The 23287-nt window shown below is 44.0% G+C and overlaps 1 protein-coding gene across 3 annotated transcripts in view; it reads left to right on the top strand.

The window, feature by feature from the left end:
* SHPK (sedoheptulokinase) overlaps positions 1-23170 on the top strand; it is a 25358-nt gene extending 2188 nt beyond the window's left edge. For all 3 annotated transcript variants that reach the window (XM_081791192.1, XM_060647005.1, XM_060647004.2), the window contains exons 2-7: positions 4513-4654; positions 12580-12763; positions 13301-13453; positions 14438-14613; positions 18350-18550; positions 22738-23170. In XM_081791192.1, the coding sequence (XP_081647318.1) occupies positions 4621-4654; positions 12580-12763; positions 13301-13453; positions 14438-14613; positions 18350-18550; positions 22738-23150 (1161 nt within the window). In that variant the 5' untranslated portion in view covers positions 4513-4620 and the 3' untranslated portion in view covers positions 23151-23170. The remainder of the gene's footprint in view (positions 1-4512; positions 4655-12579; positions 12764-13300; positions 13454-14437; positions 14614-18349; positions 18551-22737) is intronic.
* The last annotated feature ends 117 nt before the right edge of the window (positions 23171-23287 follow it).

Below are 23287 nucleotides of genomic sequence, written 5' to 3' on the forward strand. Positions count from 1 at the left end.
ACATTTCAGAGGATAAAGATTACAGGAGCACTTTGCATTTTCATTTTTTTTTAAATATATGAAATTTATTATCAAATTGGTTTCCATACAACACCCAGTGCTCATCCCAAAAGATGTCCTCTTCAATACCCATCACCCACCCTCCCCTCCCTCCCACCCCCCATCAGCCCTCAGTTTGTTCTCATTTTTTAAGAGTCTCTTATAGCCCTTTGCATTTGCATTTTCATAGAGACTTTCAAAATTAGTTTGGTTGGGGCATCAGGGTACTTTAGAATGATTATTTCACCTCATGGACTGTGAAACGGCAAATTCAGCTCTGACCCTGTGGGGGTGAGCAGCTGGGATTAGAGGATGTGAGTTTAGGCAGTGCCCTTTCTCTTGCAATAGGGCCACTTCTTGAAAACTGCTTTCTCAGCTTCCCCCAGCGTTCAGCAGGCTGTTCCGCGTTTACAGGCACACAGTGTGCCACACCTGCCTAATGAGGGGTTTCGGAGAGGCCAGTAATACCCCCCTTGCATCTTCCGTGTGTGCTTTGTGCTCTGGGACAAACGGCATTGCTGTAATTTAATCTTTAGCAGAATTTCTCCACCCTGGCACTGTTGATACTTGGGTCAGATGATTCTTCGTTGTGGGGAGCTGTCCTGTGCATTGTAGGATGTTCAGCACCCCTACCTACTACATGCCCGTAGACCCTTCCTACCCAGTTCTGACACCCCCAAATGTCTCCATATTGCCAAATGTACCCTAGGGGACAGAAACACCTGGTGTCCCTGTGTTCTCTCTATGTCCATACTTTTCATTCTTAAGAAGTATTGTGTAGAACAAGGCCAAGCTTGGCAGCTGTATAGAAAGTCAGGCTTTTAGGTGTTTGCAACCTTAAAATACCAGGATTTTTGAGTGAATCTCTGTGACCCTTTCGGAGTTAGTTTTTCCTTTCTGGGCCTCAGTTTCTTCATCTGTAAAGAGGGGTGTGGAGGAGGAGGGTTGACTTGAGTTTCTAAGTTCTGTTCTCAAATCTAAAGTTCTAGGATTTGATCTGGATAGAGTGATTGATAGTCTGAACCAAGAAATGGAGGCAGCGCCTTTCCTGTTACCTTGTGGGTATGCCCATTGTTCGAGAGCTGCTCCCTCATCATACTCACCACTGAAACTCGAACTAATTGCTGAACACTGACTGCCTCCTTGTCTTCGCTCCCACCTGGCCCATTTCCCTCCTTCACCGTCCCACCCACACAACTCACACACCAGTGGGCCCATTTTAAACAGTGGCTCCTCTGTCCTGGGTTGATATACCAGCTGGCCATGTGGGAACTCTTTAAACTAGCACTGTCCTGTAGAAACTCTAGCTATGAAGCTGACCCACACCTGGAATTTCCAGTTCTCTAGTATTAAAGTAAAAAGTAACAGCTGAAATTAATTTTAACTGCATATTTTATTTAGCTCCCTGTATCCAACAAACTATCATTTCAATATATAATAATGAATATAAATTTATTAATAAGGTATTGTGCATTTTTCATACTAAATCTGAAGTCTGGTATGTATTTTACACTTGCAACACATCTCAATTCAGTGCCAGCCATGCACCTCCTCTCTGCTGGGCTCTCACTGCCCAGCCAGTTCTGCTGTAGTCTCTTCCATATACAGTCTCTTTAGGGTCTGGGGCTGCCTCCTCAGGAAAATGATTTGTGTTCCCTCTGCACTCTTTTCCCCATTCTACTCATCCTCACCTTCCTTTTTTTCTGTTTCTTTGTTCACGCTTGTTTGGAGCCTGGAACTGCCCCTGCCCAAGGCCAGCAGGCTGACGGACAAGTGAGGGGTCTGTCCCAAGGAGGGGGAGGGCTGTGTTCTGCCCTGGGCAGGATAGCCTGGGGCTTGAGGGCTCAGTCTTCAGATGCTTTTCCAAGACCGGAAGCTTTCTCAGTTCCCCAGAGACCAGACGTTTATTAAGAACGGAGCCACATTTCTCTTCTGAGTTTTCCAGGGGTCCTTCTAGTTGTTAAGCTTATTATACCTTGAGGTGATTTTTGTGTGCCAGAAACATTGCACTTTGGTTGAAATCAAAGTAAGTATTCAATTTACTAAATTCAGAACCCTAGTTCTTAAACTTTTAAATTTAGGTTATAAAGCTGGTTCCATATATAAGTCTAACATGTCACTATCATTTTTGAGGGCCTTTGAATAATACTTAATGCTATTTCAGTTAAGTATCTTAGTTATACAGTATATAAATATATATATTTATATATATAGGTAAATATATATTTATCTAGTGTATAACTAAGATACACTATATACACTAGATAAATGTATATTTATCTATATATAGATTTATATTTATATTTTTTATAAATAAATTTATAAATTTATAAATATTATATATATTTATATTTATATATATTTATAAACCTATCTATCTATATATATATTTAGGTACTGTAGTTGCCTGACCCACAGCTTTTCAGAATACTTAAATAATTCTTATAAATCTAATAAGTTAAATGGATAACTACATAAACTTTAAATGCTCTTATATGTTTAAAATCCTTTTATAAATATACAGTAATGAGATTTGAACTTATAATTACAAATCTAGATCAGTTACTCAATTTCACATTTTAACTTGGAGTTGCGGAGGTAACCTAGGCCAAATTCTCTTAAACATATAAATTTACCTAAAATACCAAACGCTCAGATTTCCTTAAGCACAAATGTTAATCACATAGGTATGACTCTTTTAAACATGCATGTTTAATTCTTGATCAAGGAAGCAGTTCTGTCATCTGGGTTGCTTTTCCAAGTCTATATATTTTGGTGGCCTCCTTAGCTTACTGAGACTTCTTACTGATTAGAGGCATCTCCTGGGATGGGATGGGATCTTGGAGTCTGATTTCTAGCCTTTAACAGAGACTTCATAATTTAGAAGAAGAGATGGTCATGGAAACCTAAATTTTTTGGTGTGAGTCACCTACTTTTGAAGTTATATTAGTTTCTACCTCCCACCCATCTGGATGTACTGCTTGATTGGATTTGGCATTTCATTATCTCTAAGATCCCTAAATGTGTTTTCCCATCTGATTCCAGACATCTCTAACTTTTTTCAAATCCTGCATTCTATTCATATTCTTGTCTCTTAAGACCACTGGACCCAGAGATATTAGCATGCTATTTGATTATGTTCTTAACTCTCATGACTTTGTTTTTCAAGGTTATTTTGCCTAGACAAGTTTGTAAGGAGGCAAATCAGGGGAAAAGGCAAATCAGGAGAAGATGGTCCTGACTTTCTTGAATCTCATTTCCACCCCTAAAAATCTTTCTATACTATCAGTCTCGTTCTGGGTACCTTATCTCATTGCCTAATTAATATTCTGAAAACACTGCTCTGATGATGATACTGTCCCATTCAGAAAGCCCCAAGGGCTCCCCATTGGCTTTAGGAGGAGCCCCTTACTCTGGGGCTCAAGGTCTGCCATTGGGCTCAGCCTCTCTTTTATAGCCTCATTTCCCACCACACCCTTGCATGGACCATCTCACTGTTGCTGTGCCCAGGTATTCTCTGGGCTTTCTTCTTGCCTGCCTCCTCTAGTGGATGTTTTATTCTTTTTTTTTTTTTTTTTTTTTTTGGTAAGTTTATTTATTTATTTTGAGAGAGAGAAAACACGTGCGCAAGTGGCCCAGGGTGAAGGCTCGTGTGTGAGAGCCAGGGAGGGGCAGAGAGAAAGGGAGAAAGATAATCCCATGTGGGCTTTACGCTGTCAGCACAGAGCCTGATGCAGGGCTTGATCTCAGGAACCGTGAGATCATGACCTGAGCCAAAATCAAGAGTTGGACAGTTAACTGACTGAACCACCCAGGTGCGCCCCTGCCCCTCCGCCCCGCCCCCCCCCCTCCCCGCCCCGTTGGTGTTTTGTTTCCAAGTCTAAGGCCTGGCCCTAAAGGCACTGAGGAAATGTTTGTCAGATGGATGAACTAAAGTCCCAAGTAGAAGCAAACACTAGGGCTTGTCCACGAGGCCTTTCCTGGCTACACCTTTCCTTCCAGGTTCCTTCCTGCTGTGTTCCATCCTGCCCTTATCCCAATCCTCTGTGTCCCTTGAGATAGACCCTTAATTTCTCCTTACATCTTGGTCTTGTGTTTTCCTATCCTTAATGTTAGACTGTCAGTTCCTATAGGGCAGAGGCAGTGCTTTTCTCAGCTCAGACTTGCCCACAGTAGAGGGCAGAGTCTTAGCCATTTTGGAACCTCATCTGCCCCAGCACCTCACCTGTGCGGGGAGGGAGTGGAATCTCGTCCACCACATTCCTACTCTAGGTGCTGCTGGAGGTGGTGGAGAACCCTCAGTCCCACATGTCATCCGTGAGCCTAGTCAGCAGGTCCTGGAAGTGACCCCAGTGGAATTAGCTGGGCAGCCGCTACCCAGGAAATCCCTTGGGGCCTCTGCCCTTCCCTCCTCCCCCCCCCCCCCCCTCCTGTCTGTGTGCCACTGCCTGACGCGTCCTGTTCTGTTTCCAGGGGCGGGAGCAGGATGTAAGCAGAATCATCCAAGCCCTAAATGAGTGCCTTGCTGCCCTTCCTCAGCAGTTGCTCCAGGAAGTCTGTGGCATTGGAGTATCAGGACAGATGCATGGAGTCATGTTTTGGAAAACAGGCCAAGGTACGCTGGGCTCCAGGGATGATCATGTGCTTCTAGCAACCACTGTGGAACAGCAAAGTGCTGCAGGAAGGCTCTCTCTGAAGGATCGGGTCACCCTGCAGTAGGAATGGAATGGCACATATTGTCTCTTGTATTTTGTGTACGTCCTGTATGTTGTGTACCTCCTATCTTGTACAAATGTGTAATGAGTAAGTGAACTGTCCACTCACACACCGTCCATCAGCAGGGTGAGGGAAAAGAGTGACTTGTCTCTGATTCTCTGTAGGATTCAGTGGAGTGGATTTTCCACAGCTTTCTCTTTTGTGTCAGGGTCTCAGAGCATCAAAGTAGACAACTAAGAGATTAGTGTGGTTATAGGAGATGCCAAGACACAGTGGAAATACTTTTGAATTTGGGCATAATTTTTGTTTGTTTGTCATAATCACAGACATTTGTGATTTTTGAATTCCAGGGCTTGTCCTTTTTATGGGCTCAAGTGCTAAGAATTATTTAGTTGGTTGCCTTATATCTTAAATGCCACAGTGCAGGTGACCTGTTCTTTTTGGCCTCTAGGAAGAGACTTATTAAGCCAGCAAAATAATGATGAGTAATTTACATGCCAGATGTTGGGCTAAGGATGTTACCTGCATGATCACATTGAACATTCCTGACATCTTCATGATATAGGTTACATTATTGTCCCCATTGTGCAGATGAGAAGTGGAGGTTCTGAAGTTAATATGCCTGGGCTCATATGGCAGCAAGTGGGGACTCCAGCTTTTGAACCCAGGTTGGTGTGACTTCAGACACTAAGCTTTTAAAGGCCTCTTGGAGAACCAAAGCTGCACGAGGGTGCAACAGTTCAATGAAGCCAGGAACTTCCCAACAGAATGTCTGAGGAAGGATTAGGATATTATGAGCTCCTATTACAGCAAGCATTAAAAAACTTTTTTAACTAAAAAGTTCTATACAGACATAAAAGTAGGGAGTATTATGGACCAACACACACCCATTACCCAGCTACTTTACTGCAGGGTTTTTTTTATTAAGGTTTAAAAAATTTATTTTGAGAGAGAGAGAGAGCATGCACGAGCTGGGGAGGGGCAGAGAGAGAGGGAGAGAGAGAGAAACCTAAGCAGGCTCTGCACTGTCAGTGTAGAGCTGGATTCAGGGCTTGATCTCACGAACCGGGAGATCATGACCTGACCTGAAATCAAGAGTCAGACATTTAGCAGACTGAGCCACCCAGGCACCCCCTACTGTAGGTATTTTAAGTAGAGGATGGATGGCTACTTTGGGGGCTGTAGTTAAGGGGATTTGAACACCAGATTCACCCCTTTTTGCCTGGAGAGTCAGTGATTCCAGTTCCCCGGGGCCAAATGAGTGGTGACCTGCTTCTCAGCAGCATGACTGGTGTCTAGTGATGCATCCTTTGATCAGTTCCCAGGAGGGGCTGGGTGACTGTAGAAGCCAGTGTAGGACCTCTTGCTTCTTCCCTCTTCCTCATCTGCCTGTTGTCAGGCTGGCTGGGACCACAGGAGCTGCTTGGCTCCAATCAGTAGCAGGAGGAGAAGGCCAATTAGGATGTTAGAGCTGACCTCTCAGAGGGAGTCTAGGTTGTAAAAACTTTTTAAACTCCTTAATTTTGCATTAACGAGAATAAATGTCCTTTTAATACTAAAACCTGTCCCAAAGAGGACAGCAGAGATCTAATGATTGTGGTCTGGTCATCTGCCTCCCTTTCTGCCCATTTCCTGGACTCTGTAACAACCACACAAACCATTGCCCACATTGTTGGAGAGAGCTGCTTAATATTTCATTGAGTCAGCCCACATGCCTCCTTGCTTTGTTTTCTGCTTCTGGGAAGGAGGGAAACCACTATTTGACGATGGTAATACTTGCTTAGCAGAGTTGAGTGAAATCGTACTTGGGATCAAGACATTGTGTTTTTAATGGTGGCCATAAATCAGTTTAGCTTCAGTACCTACAGTGAATAAGGCTCAGTACTTGACCCCACGGGAGACGTAGAAACTAGCAGACGAAGCCCTCACCTTCCAGGGCACACTCAAGGCAGTCAACACAGACAGGCACCAGTAAGCCGAGCAGAGAGCTAATTGCTTCCATGAGGGCACAGGCCAGCCAGCAGGGAGAGGAAAAATAGTGAGAGTGTCTTCTGAGAGGCCTGTGGTTATGCCTGTAGACTCCATTTCGAGGGTCAGTAATAGCAGGAGAGAAGTGGGCATGATAAGACCAAGCTAAAAGGCAAGCGGCTGACTGGGAGAAAATGTTTGCTTGTGTGAATAATATGGGTACATATAAAGAAATAAGGACAGAGAAAGGACAAATGGTCCTGTGGAAAATGGGCAAAGGATACCTATAGGCAGTTCCTAGAAGAGGAAATACAAGTGGCTAATAAGCATATAAAAAGAGGCTCAATGTCATTAGTAATTAGGGCAGGGCAGATGAAAACAACAATGAGAAATCATTTCCACCCACTGAGTTGTAAGAAATCAAAGTCTGAAAATGTCAAGGTTGGGAAATGGGGTGGAAAATTGATATTTTTAAATATGGCCGGTGGTAGTATAAATTAGCATGGTGGTTTGGAGGGCAGTTTGGCGGGGGCCTGTTCCAAACAAGGGGGCTGCTGTGACTCAGCAGCTTTGCTACTTGGTATCTGCTCAGGAAAATTACTTTACCATGTATGTGCATAAGGAGGTGTAATCACGGTCGTTCATTACCTTGTTATGGTAGCGAAAACTGGCGTTTAAGCTCTGGGGAATGGATGCATAAATGGTGGTATGCCCAGGCTGCAGGAGGATATGCAGTGTAGTCAAAAAGAATAAGGTGCATTCACATACACTCACATGGAAAGGCCTCTAGAACATTTGCTGGATGTTAAAAACAACCCCTAGAAGAAGAAATATAGTACAATGCTGTTTGCTTAAAAAAAAAAAAAATAGACAAAAACAAAATAAAGTCAATCAAGCCAAACAAAATATGTTGTGTGAGTGTGAAAACTTGAGATAGTTCCCCACAAGTGCTAACAGGGACAGGAGTGGGGCCAGGACTCAGGTAGGGGTATAAGCGGACCTCTGGCTTTATCTGTAATAGCTGAACATCTCATACCGAGAATGCATTCACTTGTCACTTCTGTAATTAAAAAATTAAAAATATATCAATTCTTTGCCGAGAGAGAGAGAGAGAGAGAGAGAGAGAGAGAGAAGGAAGAAAGAAAAAAGTTAACAAATATCAGACCAAATTCTGAAACAGAGTGGATTTGAATCTTGGTTCTACCATTTAATAGCTATGTGACCTTTGGCAAATTTTTCTTAACTTCTCTCTGCTTCATTTTTCTTGTAAAAAGGGAAGAATTATCATGCCTATATTATAAGGCTGTTATATAGATTAAATGAATTATTTTTGAAGTGCTTTGAAGAATACCTGGTACATAGTAAGGATTCCATATTTGTTTTCTCATACAAACAAAATAAAACTTAGTCAAAAAAATTTTTTTTAAAGGATCAAAGAGTTTTGGAAGCAGATAAAGGGGTTGAAAAAAAGCTGTAGAAATCCGGCTTTAGGGCTGGAATAAGAATCCCAACTTTAGGGACACCTGGGTGGGTCAGTCAGTTGAGCATCTGACTCTTGGTTTTGGTTCAGGTCATGATCCCAGGGTCATGGGACTCCATTGCACTGAGCATGGAGCCTTCTCCCTCCTGCCACCCTCTCTCTTTCTCTCCCTCTCTCTGCCCCTCTCCCACTCACTTGCTCTCTCTTTCTCTTTTTTTATTTAAAAATAAAAGAATTTTTAAAAAGTAAGAAATATATGTTTTTAAAAAAAGAATTCCAGCTTTAAGTGTAGGTACAAATACAGTATGTAGTTGTGGAGGTGCACTGCTTTGCCCTGACCCCTACCCCAAGTGAAACTTCATACACTTCAGGTGCATGATCTGTAAGGCACCTCCCTGCTCTTCTGGTTACTGGCTGGGGATACCAACCAGAGTTTGACAAGCTGTCTCAGAGCCTTTGCCCTGACCCATCTACCTGCAGCATGTATCCCCAGACATTCTTTTAAAAAAAAATTTTTTTTAATGTTTATTTATTTTTGAGAGAGACAGAGACAGAGAGCAGGGTAGGAGCAGAGAGAGGGGGAGACACAGAATCCGAAGCAGGCTCCAGGCTCCAGGCTCCCGGCTCCCAGCTGTCAGCACAGAGCCTGATGCGGGGCTTGAACTCACAAACCGTGAGAACATGACCTGAGCCAAAGTCAGATGCTTAACCAACTGAGCCACCCAGGCGCCCCCTCCCCAGACATTCTTATGGCTCACATTTCTACAGCAATGAAAAGTATCAGATATTATATACTTGCTTGTGTATATTCTATATACCTAGCGTAGAAGCTTCATGACAGTAGTGACTTTTTCTTGTTGATTGCTGCATTCTCAGGGACTAGAACCCGTGCCTAATACATATTAGATACTTAATAAACATGTCATTCAATCACCCACATATGAATGAACAAATGGATGTTTCATGGTCTGGAACAAAGAGGGGAGAGGCAGTTAAGTTTCTTTCTTTGGTTCTTAATGAAAAAAATTTATAGGAAAATGTAATGATTTTGGCTCCCAAATCTGGGGCCTGAGATCAGACATAGCCACAAAATAGCTGCATGTGAGGCTTTGCCCTGCTTTGCTTTATGGTAGGCATTGTTCTCATCTGGAGGCCATCTCAGGACATATGGAGAACAAATTCTCATCTCTGTCCATTAGATCCGGAATGTTCTTGTTACTGATAACCTTTCTCAGCTGGCACTCAAGATTCTTTTCCCATTCTGCTACAGTGGTTGTATTTATATTCTGTGGAAGTGTGAGATATATTCCTTATATGAGAAGAGGAGAAAACAAAACATATGTAGGGATGTGTATTGTCTTTCTTGAAGGCTGCTGCAAATCTTAGACCACAGACAGAGTTTAGAAGGTAAAGATTCATTTGCATCACCATTATCATCACTAACATTAATTGAGTACTGACTGTGTCAGGTACTGTTCTAAATGCTTTACATGTGTTAACTCATTTAATACTTACAACCCTACACACACAACACACACTACATACCCTAACCCTAACTCTAATCCTTCCCCTTGCCACTAGTCTGAGAGTGAAGTTGACACATGGCAGGAAGAGCTACCAGGACCCAGGAAAGAATTATAAGTGTCCTTTACCTCTGGGCTTCTGGATATAGTTGCCACCAAGATGCTGAACTAGTTTGACAGCTGGCTGTCTCTGCCAAGGTCAGTTTTAGAGGAATCATAAGAGAAAAACACCAAGGAAAGGGGAGAACATTGTGAGAGAGCCTGGGGTGATGGGGCTGCTTTGATTTGGGATGTGTGGGTTGACAGTGGCTTGGGTCTGGGGCAAGAGGCAACCAGCCTTGCCTGTGAGAGGATAAATCAGGAGGGGAACAGCTGGTCCCCTGGACTGCCATGGCTGTGGGACAAGCAGCATTGTCCGCATACCCTCAGCAGCTCAGGTGTCTTCAGGAATAAAATCAAGGCAGTGGAGAAAAGCAGGAGTCTCTTTCCAAATCCCAGGGCTGGTGACATTGTAATCTAAGGATCCTCAAAACATTGTTTTTTCCTGGGAGGCAGAGTGGAAGTACTGACCTGAGGAGATGTTTTGCACGGTGGGATGGATTAGCTGCAGATTTACCCCAGGATTCATTCATCCTTTCCAGCCCCTTGGAGGCTGGCAGGGATGGAGATCTGGCCCATTTACACTGACTGACAGAGTAGCCAATAGTCCCAGCACAAAATGAGTTCATGGGCCAGGACAATAAGACATTTGAAGAGCACAGCTGTTTCACAAGAAAAACATTGTGCCAGGTGATTTGATGGAGATTCTTTGAGAAACAACTGTTAGAACGGTCTAATTTAAAATTAGCTTGACATACCTACTAAAATGTATGAAAGGAGAATATTAGCAAGAAAACATAAAAAGGACCAAGGAGAATTATTAGGTCTGAAAAAATATAATGGTTGAAATAAAGAATGTAATAGACAGGATTAATAACAAAATGGATAGAACTTCAGGACAAATATGAAAATAAAAGATGCAAATTTAGAAAATCTCTCAGAAGGAAGAAGAAAAGGACAAAGAAGTAGAAAATATAAAAGAAAAGGTAAGAGATATTGAAGATACAAATAGAAACACTAGCATCTGAATAATAGGAGATCTAGAAAAGGAAAAATAAAAGTGGTAGAGGAGGAAATATTTGAAGAACTAACGGAGAAAATTTACCATAATTGACAAAATAATATGCACCAGACTGAAGGGGTGCATAGAATGTCAAAGAAGGGAGAGAAGGAAAACCTCACAGCCAGATATAGTGAACTTTCAAGGATTTCAGACAAAGAAAATACCAAAAGCGTACACAGTGAAAGACCAGATCCTATATAAAAGAATTACAAGCAGATTGACTAGACATTTTTCAATAGCAACATTCTATGTAAAAGTGCAATGGAATAGTATTTTGGTTACCTACTGGTGTATAGCAAACTACCTCCAAACTCAGTTACTTAAAACAGCAAACATTTTATTATATCTTGTACAATTTACTTCTGCATATCAGATAGAGCTACTGTACACGGAGTTGATGGAGGTTGCTTGGAAGTATTTGTGTAGTGGACAGATTGGTCTGGAGGGTTCAAGAGTGGCTCTACTCAATGCTTGATGCCTTGGTAGGGAAGGCTGGAAGGCTGGAGTCAGCCTGGAGGATGGCCTCTAGATGCCTACATGTGACTTCTCCATGTAGTTTCTCCAGCATGGTGGCCTTAGGACTTCTTTTTTTTTTTTCTTAAGTTTATTTATTTATTTTGGTGGGGGGAGGGGCAGAGAGAGAGAATTCCAAGTAGGCTCCACATTGTCAGCATGGAGCCCGATGTGGGGCTCAATGTCATGAACCATGAGACCATGACCTGAGCCGAAATCAAGAGTCAGATGCTTAACTGACTGAGCCACCCAAGTGCCCCAGGTAGTGGGACTTCTTACATGGTGGCTGGCTTTCCCCAGAGTGAGTGCTCCAAAAGGCTCTGGTGGGAGCCGCAAGACTTCTATGACCTAGCTTTGGGGGTCCTAGGATGTCACTACCCCCACATTCTCTTGGTCAAGCAAATCATCAAGTCCAGTCTAGATTCAAGGAAAGAGGATTTAGATTTTGCCCCTTAATGGGAGGAGTAGCAAGGAATTTGTGGCAATCTATCACAAATCTACAAAGTGTTTTTAAGTATTGAAGAAAAGGAACTTAGGACCTGGAATATTACAACTGTCCTTCAAGTATGAGGATATGAAAAGATATTCAGAGCCATATAGGCCTTTAGATGCTTTGCCACAGAACGAACTATACTGAAACTAGTTTTGAGCAATTTAAATAAGAGCAGAGAAAGATCCAGAAGATTTCAAGAGATAAATGACATAAATGAAGTAAAGATGGCTAGATTCCTGAATAAAGTTTGATGCCTAAAAATCAGTTAGCTAAGATCAAAGTCAAAGAGAAAATATATCCATCATCATCCAGAATCCAGTCTAGGTAGTATCCTCATGGTAAGAGTTGGAAGGATGGAGACTAGGGGACTTGAGAGTGTGCTAAGTTTCTTTCCTTACAGGGTGAAAGGGGATATAATATCAACTGTAAAAAATGAATAAAAAGGAATATAGAAGAAGTGGGATAAATGGAGGGAGTAGGTGACTTGCCCAGGGCCACACAGCCATTGGTGATGGAGCCAGGTATTAAACCCAGGTGCTCTTATATCAGAACCCAGGTGTGTGAGTGAAGCATTATCAGGGGTGATAAAGCTGTGCTTTAACCTCACTAGCAGAATGGTCTCACGGACATGCTGCTGCTGGTCAGTGGCTCTTTTCTCTGTGTTTGGTAATCTCCTTTGTTTCAGGCTGTGAATGGACAGAGGGAGGGGCCTCCCCCGTGTTTGAGCCCAGAGCTGTGAGCCACCTGGTCACATGGCAGGATGGCCGGTGTAGCAGCGAGTTCCTGGCTTCTTTGCCCCGGCCGGAGTCCCATCTCAGTGTGGCCTCAGGGTTTGGCTGTGCAACCATCTTCTGGCTTTCGAAGAATAGGTACGGACAACTGTTTTTGAATTGGATTCTGGGTTTCCGGGGAAATGAGAGTGGCCAGAGGGCTATACCTCCAGCTGGTCAGCATCACTCCACATGCTGGAGTGTTCCTCAGTGAGGTGGCCTGGCACAGAGTGTGGTCACAGGACCTAGACTTGGTCCAGAGCTGCTTCATTTCTCAGAAGTTTTGGTTATCTGATTCTAACCAGGGGCGGAAAGAAAGGGGCAGAGAGGACAAGGGACTTGCCAAGGGTCACGTGCTGAGTTAATGGTAGGGTCAGGGCTGCTGAGAACGGCCAATGTCCGGTTTTCCCAAGCGTTCTCCCCTGAGACCACTCCCCTAAGGCTGACCCCAGCCAGCTGTGTTTTGAGTGGCTGGGAGGTCCTCACCCCGGGAGGTTTACTTGTCAGGGAGCTGTTTGTGGGGTGCTGGTTGCCACCCGGCTATGCCATGTCTAGTCTACTGCCTGCAGCTAGGTATGGTGCATGCTTTCAAGTTGCTATTAGACCATGTTGAATTGTTTTTGATATGAAAACTAGCCCAGAGTTCCTGAAGTCCTATGATGCAGTGGGCACCATCCATGACTATGTGGTTGCCATGTTGTGTGGCTTGCCAAGATCCCTGATGTGCGACCAGAATGCTGCTAGCTGGGGATATTTCAACACTCAGAGCCAAAGCTGGAACTTGGAGATGTGAGTATATCCTTGCAGGCCGGCTCCAGGCTAAAGGTCAGAATCTCTAATGCGAGAGCTTCAGTGGGACTTTCCCATTCAAGAAGAGTGGAGGATTCCAAGAGGCCAGGAATCAAGTTCCAATGTCCTTCAGCCTGTTTCAGTCACCAGGCATGGGTGGGCCTAGCTGTCAGCGAACCCTTGCAGGGGATTACCCTGTACGCCATGCTGTCCTGCTCTTCCACAATTGCCCAGACCTAGGTTGGCTTCCCCAGTTCTCTGTGACTCAGCCCTAGCCTATAGATTTCAAAGAATAACTTTCACTGTAATAAAGTTTAAAATAAAGTTAAAAAATGGAAGTAGCAGTCTTGAGAGATGTCTTTTAAAAGTTCTTTTTAAGCAATCTTTTGCCTTTTCAGATCCAGAAATCCAGTGCCCTATAAGTTCACTTCCTTCAGGGTCCAAATTCTGAGCTCTGTAATAAAACAAAAAGCACCTGGTAGTTCAGGTAAAGGACTTTCCAGCATGTTTTATAAAATTGACAGCCCGTGTTCACTAACCCCGAGTGATGAATGCGTTTGGTATTGAGGAGACTGATGGATTTGACTTTGGTTTGGCCTGTGCTAACTGATTGTGACTTTGTGTTGGAACTCTATCTCCCTTTGCAGAGTATTTGTGTTCCCTTCAAACATAGGAGGCTGAGTGGGGATGATATCTGGCTCTTGTGTAATCCTTCCTGATCACCCCTGCTTACACTGGTTGTTTTCTTTCCTGGAAGGCTAATCCTAAGCTTTTGAAAGCCAGTGTTCATTCTTTAAGAAATACAAGTCTACTTCTCATGGTTTTAAAAAAAGCCAAAGAGGCCCTCTCTGAAAACACTGGATTCTACCCTCCCTTCCCGTATGTGTTATCCTCTAGTGCTTTCCTTTGTTGAGTTTCCTGGAAACAACAAAGACCAAAAAAACCCAGCACCAGGTAAATACACTGTCCATTTTTGGATTGCAGATTGAGGACCTCAGGCTTTCCCATCCACCTGCTCCCAGACATCGCTGAGGCCGGCAGCTTGGCGGGCAGAACTTCCCGTGCCTGGTTTGGAGTCCCAAAGGGGACGCGGGTGGGCGTGGCCTTGGGTGATTTACAGGCCTCCGTCTATTCCTGTATGGCCCAAAGGACAGATGCGGGTAAGTCTTTCTTCTTTTCCTTCCTCAGACTTCTACTGGTGCCTTCTAAGCTCCAGGTCTGTGTGAGGGTACAAGGGGAACATGTACCAAAGCCTCGGCATCCTGTTGATCGTTATTCTGTAAACATGAAAAACAGCCTCATTCCTACAGGTTCTGAAGCCCCTCCCCTGGGAGCTTGCAATCCTATAGGGCAAGTTCTGTCCCTGACCACAGTCTGTGCTTTTCCTTTCCATGGCCAGGTAAGGGAAATGACTGTTTCTAGCTGGCTGATTGCTGTGTAACTCCATGACCAAGAAAATAGATTAGTAGATTAGGGTTTTTGTTATTGTGTTTCTCAATGAAAGTTCCATCTCATCTGATTAGAAGTGCAGAGTCTTTTCTGTATTCAGTGTAAGAGAGTCACAGTGAGATGGAGGCTGCAGTCTAGGGCAGAGCTTGGTCGACTTTTCCTGTAAAGGATCGGATAATAAATATATTAGGCTTTGTAAGCCATGTCGTTTCTATCATAACTATGTAACTCTGCTGTTAGAGCCTGAAAGCAGCCATAGCCAATACATAAATGAATGGGTGCTGCTGTGTTCTAATAAAACTTCATTTATAGACACTGAAATGTGAATTCCACAGAATTTTCACGTGTCATGAAATTTTCTTCTCCTTTTGATTTCTTTTCAACCATTTAAAAATGTAAGAACATGCCACTATGATTGTAAAATGCTGCAGCCCCTTTGGAAAACAGCCTGGCAGTTCCTTAAAAGTTAAACATGACCCAGCAATTCCACTCCCAGGTGCACACGCTGAAGAGAACTGGAAGCACGTGTCCACACAAACAAGTGTCCACACTTCACCCAGATGTCCCTAGCAGCATTGTTCATAACAACTTATAATTCAAAAAGTAGAAATAATCCAAACTCCCACCAACTGATAAATGCATTTAGAAAGTGTGCTATATCCACACAGCTGAAATGCCACAACATGGGAGTGAAAGGGAGGAATGAAAGAAACCAGTTCCAAAAGGCCGTGTATCGTATGTTTCCATTCCTGTGAAAAGTCTAGAACAGGCAAATCCATAGAGACAGACAGCAGATGAATGGTTGCCAGGGGCCGGGGGAAGCAGTGATTGCTGATGGGTACAGTTTCTTTTTGGAGTGATAAAAATGTTTTAAAATTAGATAGTGGTGATGGTTGCACAACTGTGAATATACTAAAAACCACTGAATTATACCCTTTAAAAAGTTGTTTTTTATGGTGAATTGATGTGAATTATATCTCAATAAAGCTATTATTTTAAAAAAAAGTGAAAGCCATTCTTAGCTCTCAGACCATACAAAAACACATGGCTGAGTGGGTATGGCCTGTGGGCTGTTGTTTGCCCCTCCCCGGGCTAGGGGGAGAATTGGGGCCTGCCTGCCCAAGCTAGGTGGTTGCAGGATGGTGGTTTCATTTGACCCTCATGGCAGCTTGGCCAAGTGAGTCCACTCTGGGAGCCCCTCCTTGTTACTAAGGGGAATGGAGAATTCATTCATCTTACCTGAATTCTCTTTGTAGTCACGTCTTCTTTCATCCATCAGATAGAACTATTACACTTCAACCCTGACTTTAAAAAGTCTGACCAGCCTTCTCTATGTAGTTTTTTCCTATTTCATTTCATTTCTTTTCTTTTCTTTTCTTTTCTTTTCTTTTCTTTTCTTTTCTTTTCTCTTTTTCTTTCTTTCTTTCTTTCTCTTTCTTCTTTCTTTCTTTCTTTCTTTCTTTCTTTCTTTCTAATGTTTATTTATTTTTGAGAGAGAGACAGAGCACGAGCAGGGGAGGGACAGAGAGAGAGGGGGAGACACAGAATCTGAAGCAGGCTCCGGGCTCTGAGCTGTCAGTACAGAGCCCGAGAGGCAGGGCTCAAGCCCACAAACCATGAGATCATGACTTGAGTGGAAGTCAGACGCTTAACCGACTGAGCCACCCAGGCACCCCTATTTTGTGGTATTCCTAAGAAATAACATTTCAAGGACTGTTATTGTTTTGTTTGGGGTAGCAATTCCTCATTCAAGATTAGCTGAGAGGGAAAAGTGAAATTCTGCCCATTTTATTGGCACTTACATGTGATAAAGTCTTTTAAGGTCAGAAGTTTTTCAAAACCTTCTTTTCTCCCAAATTTTCATCTAAAATCAATGCTCTGGGAATATGTTAAGTTTGTTCTGTGGCTTTTAATTTTCCCAATACACCAGCTCTTGCCTTGTATCATTTCATCTCAAAGTGTGAATGTCAGGGAACTCATGTGGGCTTTGGAGTCAGTCCCCAGGCCTGGGTTAGAATTTAGCCCCTCTCCTTCTTCTGGTGTGGCCTTAGGCAGGTGGCTTTTCTTCCTGAGCCCTTGTCATCATCTAAAATGAGGGTGACAACACCTTTCTCATGGGGTGGTTATGGTGACACAGTGGGCTGGTGCCTGTAAAGAGCTTGGTTCTTTCTTACTACTCTGGTGGTTTTTAAATCATAGGCTGTTCCCTCAACAGAGGGCTCTCCTGTGCCTGGATGTAAATGTGTGTCCTACATAGTAAGTGAGGGGCTAGTCAAGTGGGAAGAAGCTAAGAATTAGGCTCCCTCTTCAGTGAGCTGGCTGTAGTCTCTGGTTCCAGATTGTGGCTGCTGGCTGTAGTCAGTTGTGCTGTGTCTAAGGGCAAGGTTGGTTGGCCTCCATCCTTGACACCTCCACTTCGGGGGACAGGTAGAGGGCATGTTGCTTCTGGTAAAGAGTCACGGGGAAAGGCTTGATGTGGCAGAAGGTAAAGGATATTGACTTTCTGCGATTTGTTTCTGGTCTCCTTGCTTCCAAACCCCCACTAGATGGGAAAGTTAAACGTTGACCTCAGTTATTTCAGACCCCAATAGACTGAGAAGCACAGGCTTTTTGGCCAAGTCTTGTGAGAAGTGGAAGAGAAGAGACTCCTAGAACAGTCCACAGGCCCTGGCCTCAATCCAGAGGAGAAAATCATCCCCTACGTGCTGGGTCTGGGACCTTTTCCCCCACTGGTAGAGGAAGGTTAAGAGAGCCATGGAAATGGGAAGGAGGTGGTGCTTGCCAAAAATGAATGAAGCCTCACCAGAGAGTTAAATACTTGGGCTGAGCTCTTTCTCCCTGCAAATATTTCTCTATTGCTGCGTAACAAATCACCCCAATATTCAGTGGCCTAAAACAGCAAACATTTATTATCTCTCAAAGTTTCTGAGAGTCAGGCATCTGCATGTGGCTGGATGGTTTGGCTCAAGGTCTCTCATGAAACTGCAATCAAGCTGTTGGCCCCCTGGGACTGCGGTCATCCAAAGGCTTGACCAAGCTTGGCGGATCTACTTCTTAGCTCATTCATGTGGTTCTTGGCAGGAGGCCTCAGTTTTTTGCCACATGGGCTTCTGCACAGGGCTGCTCATGACATGGTGCCTGCCTTTCCCCAGAAGAAGTGATCCAACACAGAAGCTGCAGTGCCTTTTTATGACCTGGTCTCCAAAGTCACACATGGTCACTTCTGCTTTATTCTCTTCACTAGAAGCAAGTCACCGAGTCCAGCCCACACTCAGGGGGTTGTGATGGCGGGGGGGGGGGGGGGGTGCGCAGGAATTAGGCTCTACATCCTGAAAGGAGGAGTACCAAAGAATTTGTGTACCAACACACTCTCCCCCTTGCCCTTTTGTGACTTGTGACCTCTGGGTCAGCCTGACAGGCCTAACTTCTGCTTTCTTTGGACCCTAGTTCTCAACATCAGCACCTCTGTTCAGTTGGCAACCTCCATGCCTCCAGGATTCCAGCCGGCACAGACTCCAGACCCAACAGCTCCAGTCACCTACTTCCCATACTTTGACAGGACCTACCTGGCGGTGGCAGCGTCGCTCAATGGGGGCAATGTGCTGGCCGCGTTTGTCCACATGCTGGTACAGTGGATGGCCGATCTAGGTAAGGTGTTGCCCATACAGTGATGTGTTCCTGCTTGTCCTTTCTATGTAGCAGTGTCTTGCTGCTGAGTGTGTTATTTAAGCTTCTAGATTCATGTGTCAGACCCAGCCAGGCTCCAACACATTCCTTCCTTCCTTAGGGATCTGGATGTATAGCCTTCCTTCCTCTCATCTTCTGAGCTGCCATCACCTATGGTTTTTTTTTGAGGGGGCATCTTCTCCCCTAACCTTGACTATGGAATATCATAATAGTGTCTTAGCTCTCCCCTGCCCCACTTGGTCACCTTCTCTGTCAAGTAGTCTCTGGGTCCCTTGCATTTGAAGTCTTCCTTCTAATGACTTCAGACAGCTGAAAATAAAATGATCAAATGTGGATGGTATTTGACAGTATTATAAAATCCTCATAGCACTTATTCCTGGCAAGTAGTTCCTGACTCCCTTTCTTAGAAGGATCCCTGGAAACTCTGATGCCCTCCTGCTTTCTTCAGGATAGAACCGATCAGACCTCTCTCTGCTCTTCATTTGCAGGGAAACCTGCAACCTCCTTCTTTCAGAAGAGGTTCCCTTTCCAAGCACTTAAGGTAGAAATGAAATTTCTGGTCAGCCATGCAGATCTGGGGAAATCGTGTTCATCAGGTGCACTGGTCCACCTGTAGGAGCTCTGAATCAGGTCATTCTGGGGAACTTTCAGCATAGTAACAAAGTGAGGCAGAGCAGCAGGGAGCCCATAGGAAGCTCATACTGGTTGTGTAGACAAGCGTCACTGACCCGTGTCAGTCCTCTCTCAGGCTGCCCAGGGATGTCAGGATTTCAGGGGAATTCTGCCCCCTTGGCTCGGATCCCCTCAGGAATGTTTCATTAAAAGAACAGAACTCGGATTTTGTCTTGCCTTGCATCAGAAAAGGTTTTCAAGAACCAGTCATCAGAACCTTCAGGCAAGCCCTATATTTAGATACTGGTTTAACTGGATGACTCTATCAATTATTGACTGGTATTTCTCTTTATACGGAAGTGACTGTTATTTTTACCCCTGAAAGAGATGGTAATACTTGATTTCTCTGTAAGATCTTTTCAAGAAGAAAAGTCTTTTGCATTTTCATGGTTCTTATTTTCATGAAACTGAGTACTTTGAAGGTTAGTATTATAGGTAGCTTAACCTTTTATGAAATTTCTACACTGTGCCATTTGATTAAAAAGTATATAGATGCAAATACAACAGGTTTATTCAGATAAAAGACATCACATCTGTTAACCAGAAATGGAAATATTAAAGCATAAGGTGTAAAAATTAAACTCTCTCTCTCTATTCAGAATACCCTAGGTTTGCATTGTTTTCCAGAAGTTGGAAAACAGGCAGTTCCACCCTCCTGTGGTTTAGAGCAGGGACTCTGGAGCCAGGTGGCCTGGGTTTGAATCCCAGCCCCACCACTTCCTTGTGCCCTTGGGCAGGTTCCTTATCCCGTCTGTTCTTCACTTTCCTCATCTGAAAAGAGGTGCTAGTACCTACCTCAGAGGACAGCAAGGATCAAATGAGTTATACTGCAAAGCGCTTAGAATGATGTCTGGCGCATAATAAGTGTGATACAAATGCTTGTGTGGTGGTGCTACCCAGGAGAGTGGCCTCAGTTCTCAGCTCTGTCCTAAGTCATTATGTGGCCTTGGCAAGTCCTTTCCCCTTCTGTGTTTTTTCAGTTCCGATGGTCTGTGTTTCTAAGCCCATGATGTGAACATGTGGCAACTCAGTATTTAGATTCTGATGAGGTGGTAAGCCAAGGGATGCAGAAACAGGGCTAGAAGCCGGGTCTTTCCAGTCTCCAGCTGGTATAGACCTTCCTTCAGGTGCTCCTCAAGGCTGGGGTTGTGGCCCAAGTGTTTCCCAGTGAGGAAGAACACTTTATTTTAACATTTTCTTAACATTATTAAGGATATACAAGCACATGGTTCATTGTTTTTTTTTTCTTTTTAACTATAGACTTTCTTTTCTTTTGAAAGTTTTCCACTCATGTCGTTTTTCTGTTCCATGATCTACTTCAGGATACCACATTGCATTTCATCATCCCATCTCCTTAGTCTCTCTGTTTTCTTTCTTTCTTTTTTTTAAAGTTTTTATTTATTTAAGTAATTTCTACACCCAACCTGGGGCTCAAACTCATGACCCCGAGATCAAGAGTCACATGCTCCTCTGACTGAGCCAGCTGGGCGCCCCTCTCTGCTTTCTACTTGATTGATCTGTTTTTTTCTATTTCATCTCCCTTCCTTTTCTTCCCATCAGTTTCATGGTTTTATATTCTTCATCTATTCTTTTAGAAGTTTCTAACACACTGTGTTTCCTAGGATATGGAGAGGTAATCCCTCCTGCATATTGCAGTGCTGGTGTAAACCAGGCCTGCTTCTAAGGGGCAAGTATGATGTGCATAACTTTTGAACCAGAAGTTCTCTTCCAAGGACTCGGTCCTACATATTTATACACTTGTACACACATGCTAGGTTATTCACCAAGCACATGATTTTTCTGAGATTTTAGTAGAATTTTTAGAGGGAGAGGAAAGACATTTATTCTGGGTTTTTTTTTGTTTGTTTAAAGTAGGCTCCATGCCCAACGTGGTGCTTGAACTCACAACCCTGAGATCAAGAGTCGCATGTTCTACTGACCGAGGCAGCCAGGTGTCCCCATTCTGACATATTTAACCAAAGTCCTGCTGATCACATTTTGGCTATAATATTTAATTATTTCTCTCTCCCTCTTTGTTTCATTCCTGAGTGTCTATGGTTGAATTTGTACAAGTTAAATGTGCTGCCAATGAGACTCCATGGCGACTCTGGGGTGGTGGCTGTCAGCACTGGCCTGCACACTGGAACCACTTGTGGAATTAAAAAAAAGTTGTTTTTTTTTAATTTTCTTTAAAAAAAATTTTTTTTAAAACATTTATTCATTCTTGAGAGAGAGACAGAGCATGCGTGGGGGAGGGGCAGAGAGAGAGGGAGACACAGAATCTGAAGCAGGCTCCAGGCTCTGAGCTGTCAGCATACAGCCTGACGCGGGGCTCGAACCCACGAACTGTGAGATCATGACCTGAGCCAAAGTTGGACACTTAACTGACTGAGCCACCCAAGCTCTCTAAAAAAATTTTTTTCTAAGGTTTATTTATTTACTTAGCACTGCCCGGGAAGGAGCAGAGAGAGACAGAGAGAATCCCAAGTAGGCTCCATGGGCAGTGTGGAACTGACACTGGGCTCAATTTCATGACCAGGAGATCATGACTTGAGCTGAAATCAAGAGTCGGACGCTTAACCAACTGAGCCACCCAGGTGCCCATGCTTGTGGAGTTTTTAAAACAATGCTGATGTCTTCATCCTGCCTGTAGAATGCTGGTGATTTGGCTGTGGGGTGGGATGGGGCAGGCATTTTATAGAAGTTCCTCAGGTGATTCTACTTCAAAAGCGTGGTCCTTGGGCCAGCAGTACTGGCTTTTAGAAGTGAATAACAAATACAGAATCTTAAGGCCTGCCCCAGCCATACTGAGTCAGAAACTGCATTTTAATAAGATCCCTAAGTGATTCATATACATATTCAAATGTGAGAAGCATTGGTCTAGACTGGTGGTTTTCAACCTCTGCTGAGGCTGGGCTGGATTGTGATCAGCACTGTGATCCTGGGGTTTCTATGACACTGCTAATAAGTCTAGTAGCAGCTGTGATGATGCTTTTTTTTTTTTTTTTAAGTTTATTTTTGGGAGAGAGAAAGTGGGGGAGGGGCAGAGAGACAGGGAGAGAGAGAATCCCAAGCTGAGTCCCATGTGGGGCTTGAACTCACAAACCATGAGATCATGACCTGAGCCAAAATCATGAGTTGGATGCTTAAGACTGAGCCACCCAGGTGCCCCATGACGATGCTTTTTGATCTGTGTATTCATTTGTCCTCCTTGGGAGCATTGTTGTAGGATGATTAGTTGTAGGATGGTTAGCGCTTACAGCAACACTTATGAGATCTCTCCTTTAAGTCTAGTCTGGGGTCTGGGGCAGAGCACAGCTAGCCAGACTATGTGAGTCCCTGAGCCAGGAAACATCTAGCCTCAGTGAGAAGCAGCAAGTAGATCTATCCCTGCCCTCTGGGAATTCCAAACTGTCTCAGCCTGCAGCAACAGGTGGGGTGCATGAACTCACACAGGTCTTTTCTGTTCCTGGAAGGTCTGGAGGTCGAAGAACCCACTGTATATTCGTGCATGATCCAGGCAGCTGCACAGCAGAGAGACACCTGCCTAACTATCACTCCAACGGTGTGGGGCGAGAGGCACCTGCCGGACCAACTGGCCTCAGTGACCAGAATCTCCTCCTCTGACCTCTCCCTGGGTCATGTGACCCGGGCCCTGTGCCGAGGCATTGTTCAAAACCTGCACTCCATGCTTCCATTTCAACAGCTCAAGGAGTGGGGTGTGGAGCGGGTGATTGGCAGTGGGAGTGCGCTGTCCAGGAACGAGGTTCTGAAGCAGGAGGTGCAGAGGGCGTTCCCTTTCCCAGTGTCCTTTGGGCAGGATGTGGACGCAGCTGTGGGGGCAGCTCTGGTCATGCTCCGGAGGAACCTTAACCAGAAGGAGTCTTAATACATTCTTTGGCCAAAGGACTTGCAAATTTTATCTAATTAGCGATTCTCACATGACCTTGGGGTCATCCTTTTCCTGGACACGTTTGTGGGCAGCTTTTTTTTTTTTTTTTAAATTTTTTTTTTTTTTTTTTTTAA

The sequence above is a fragment of the Panthera onca genome, chromosome E1, assembly GCF_046562875.1.
Source record: "Panthera onca isolate mPanOnc1 chromosome E1, mPanOnc1 haplotype 2, whole genome shotgun sequence".
NCBI lineage: Eukaryota > Metazoa > Chordata > Mammalia > Carnivora > Felidae > Panthera > Panthera onca.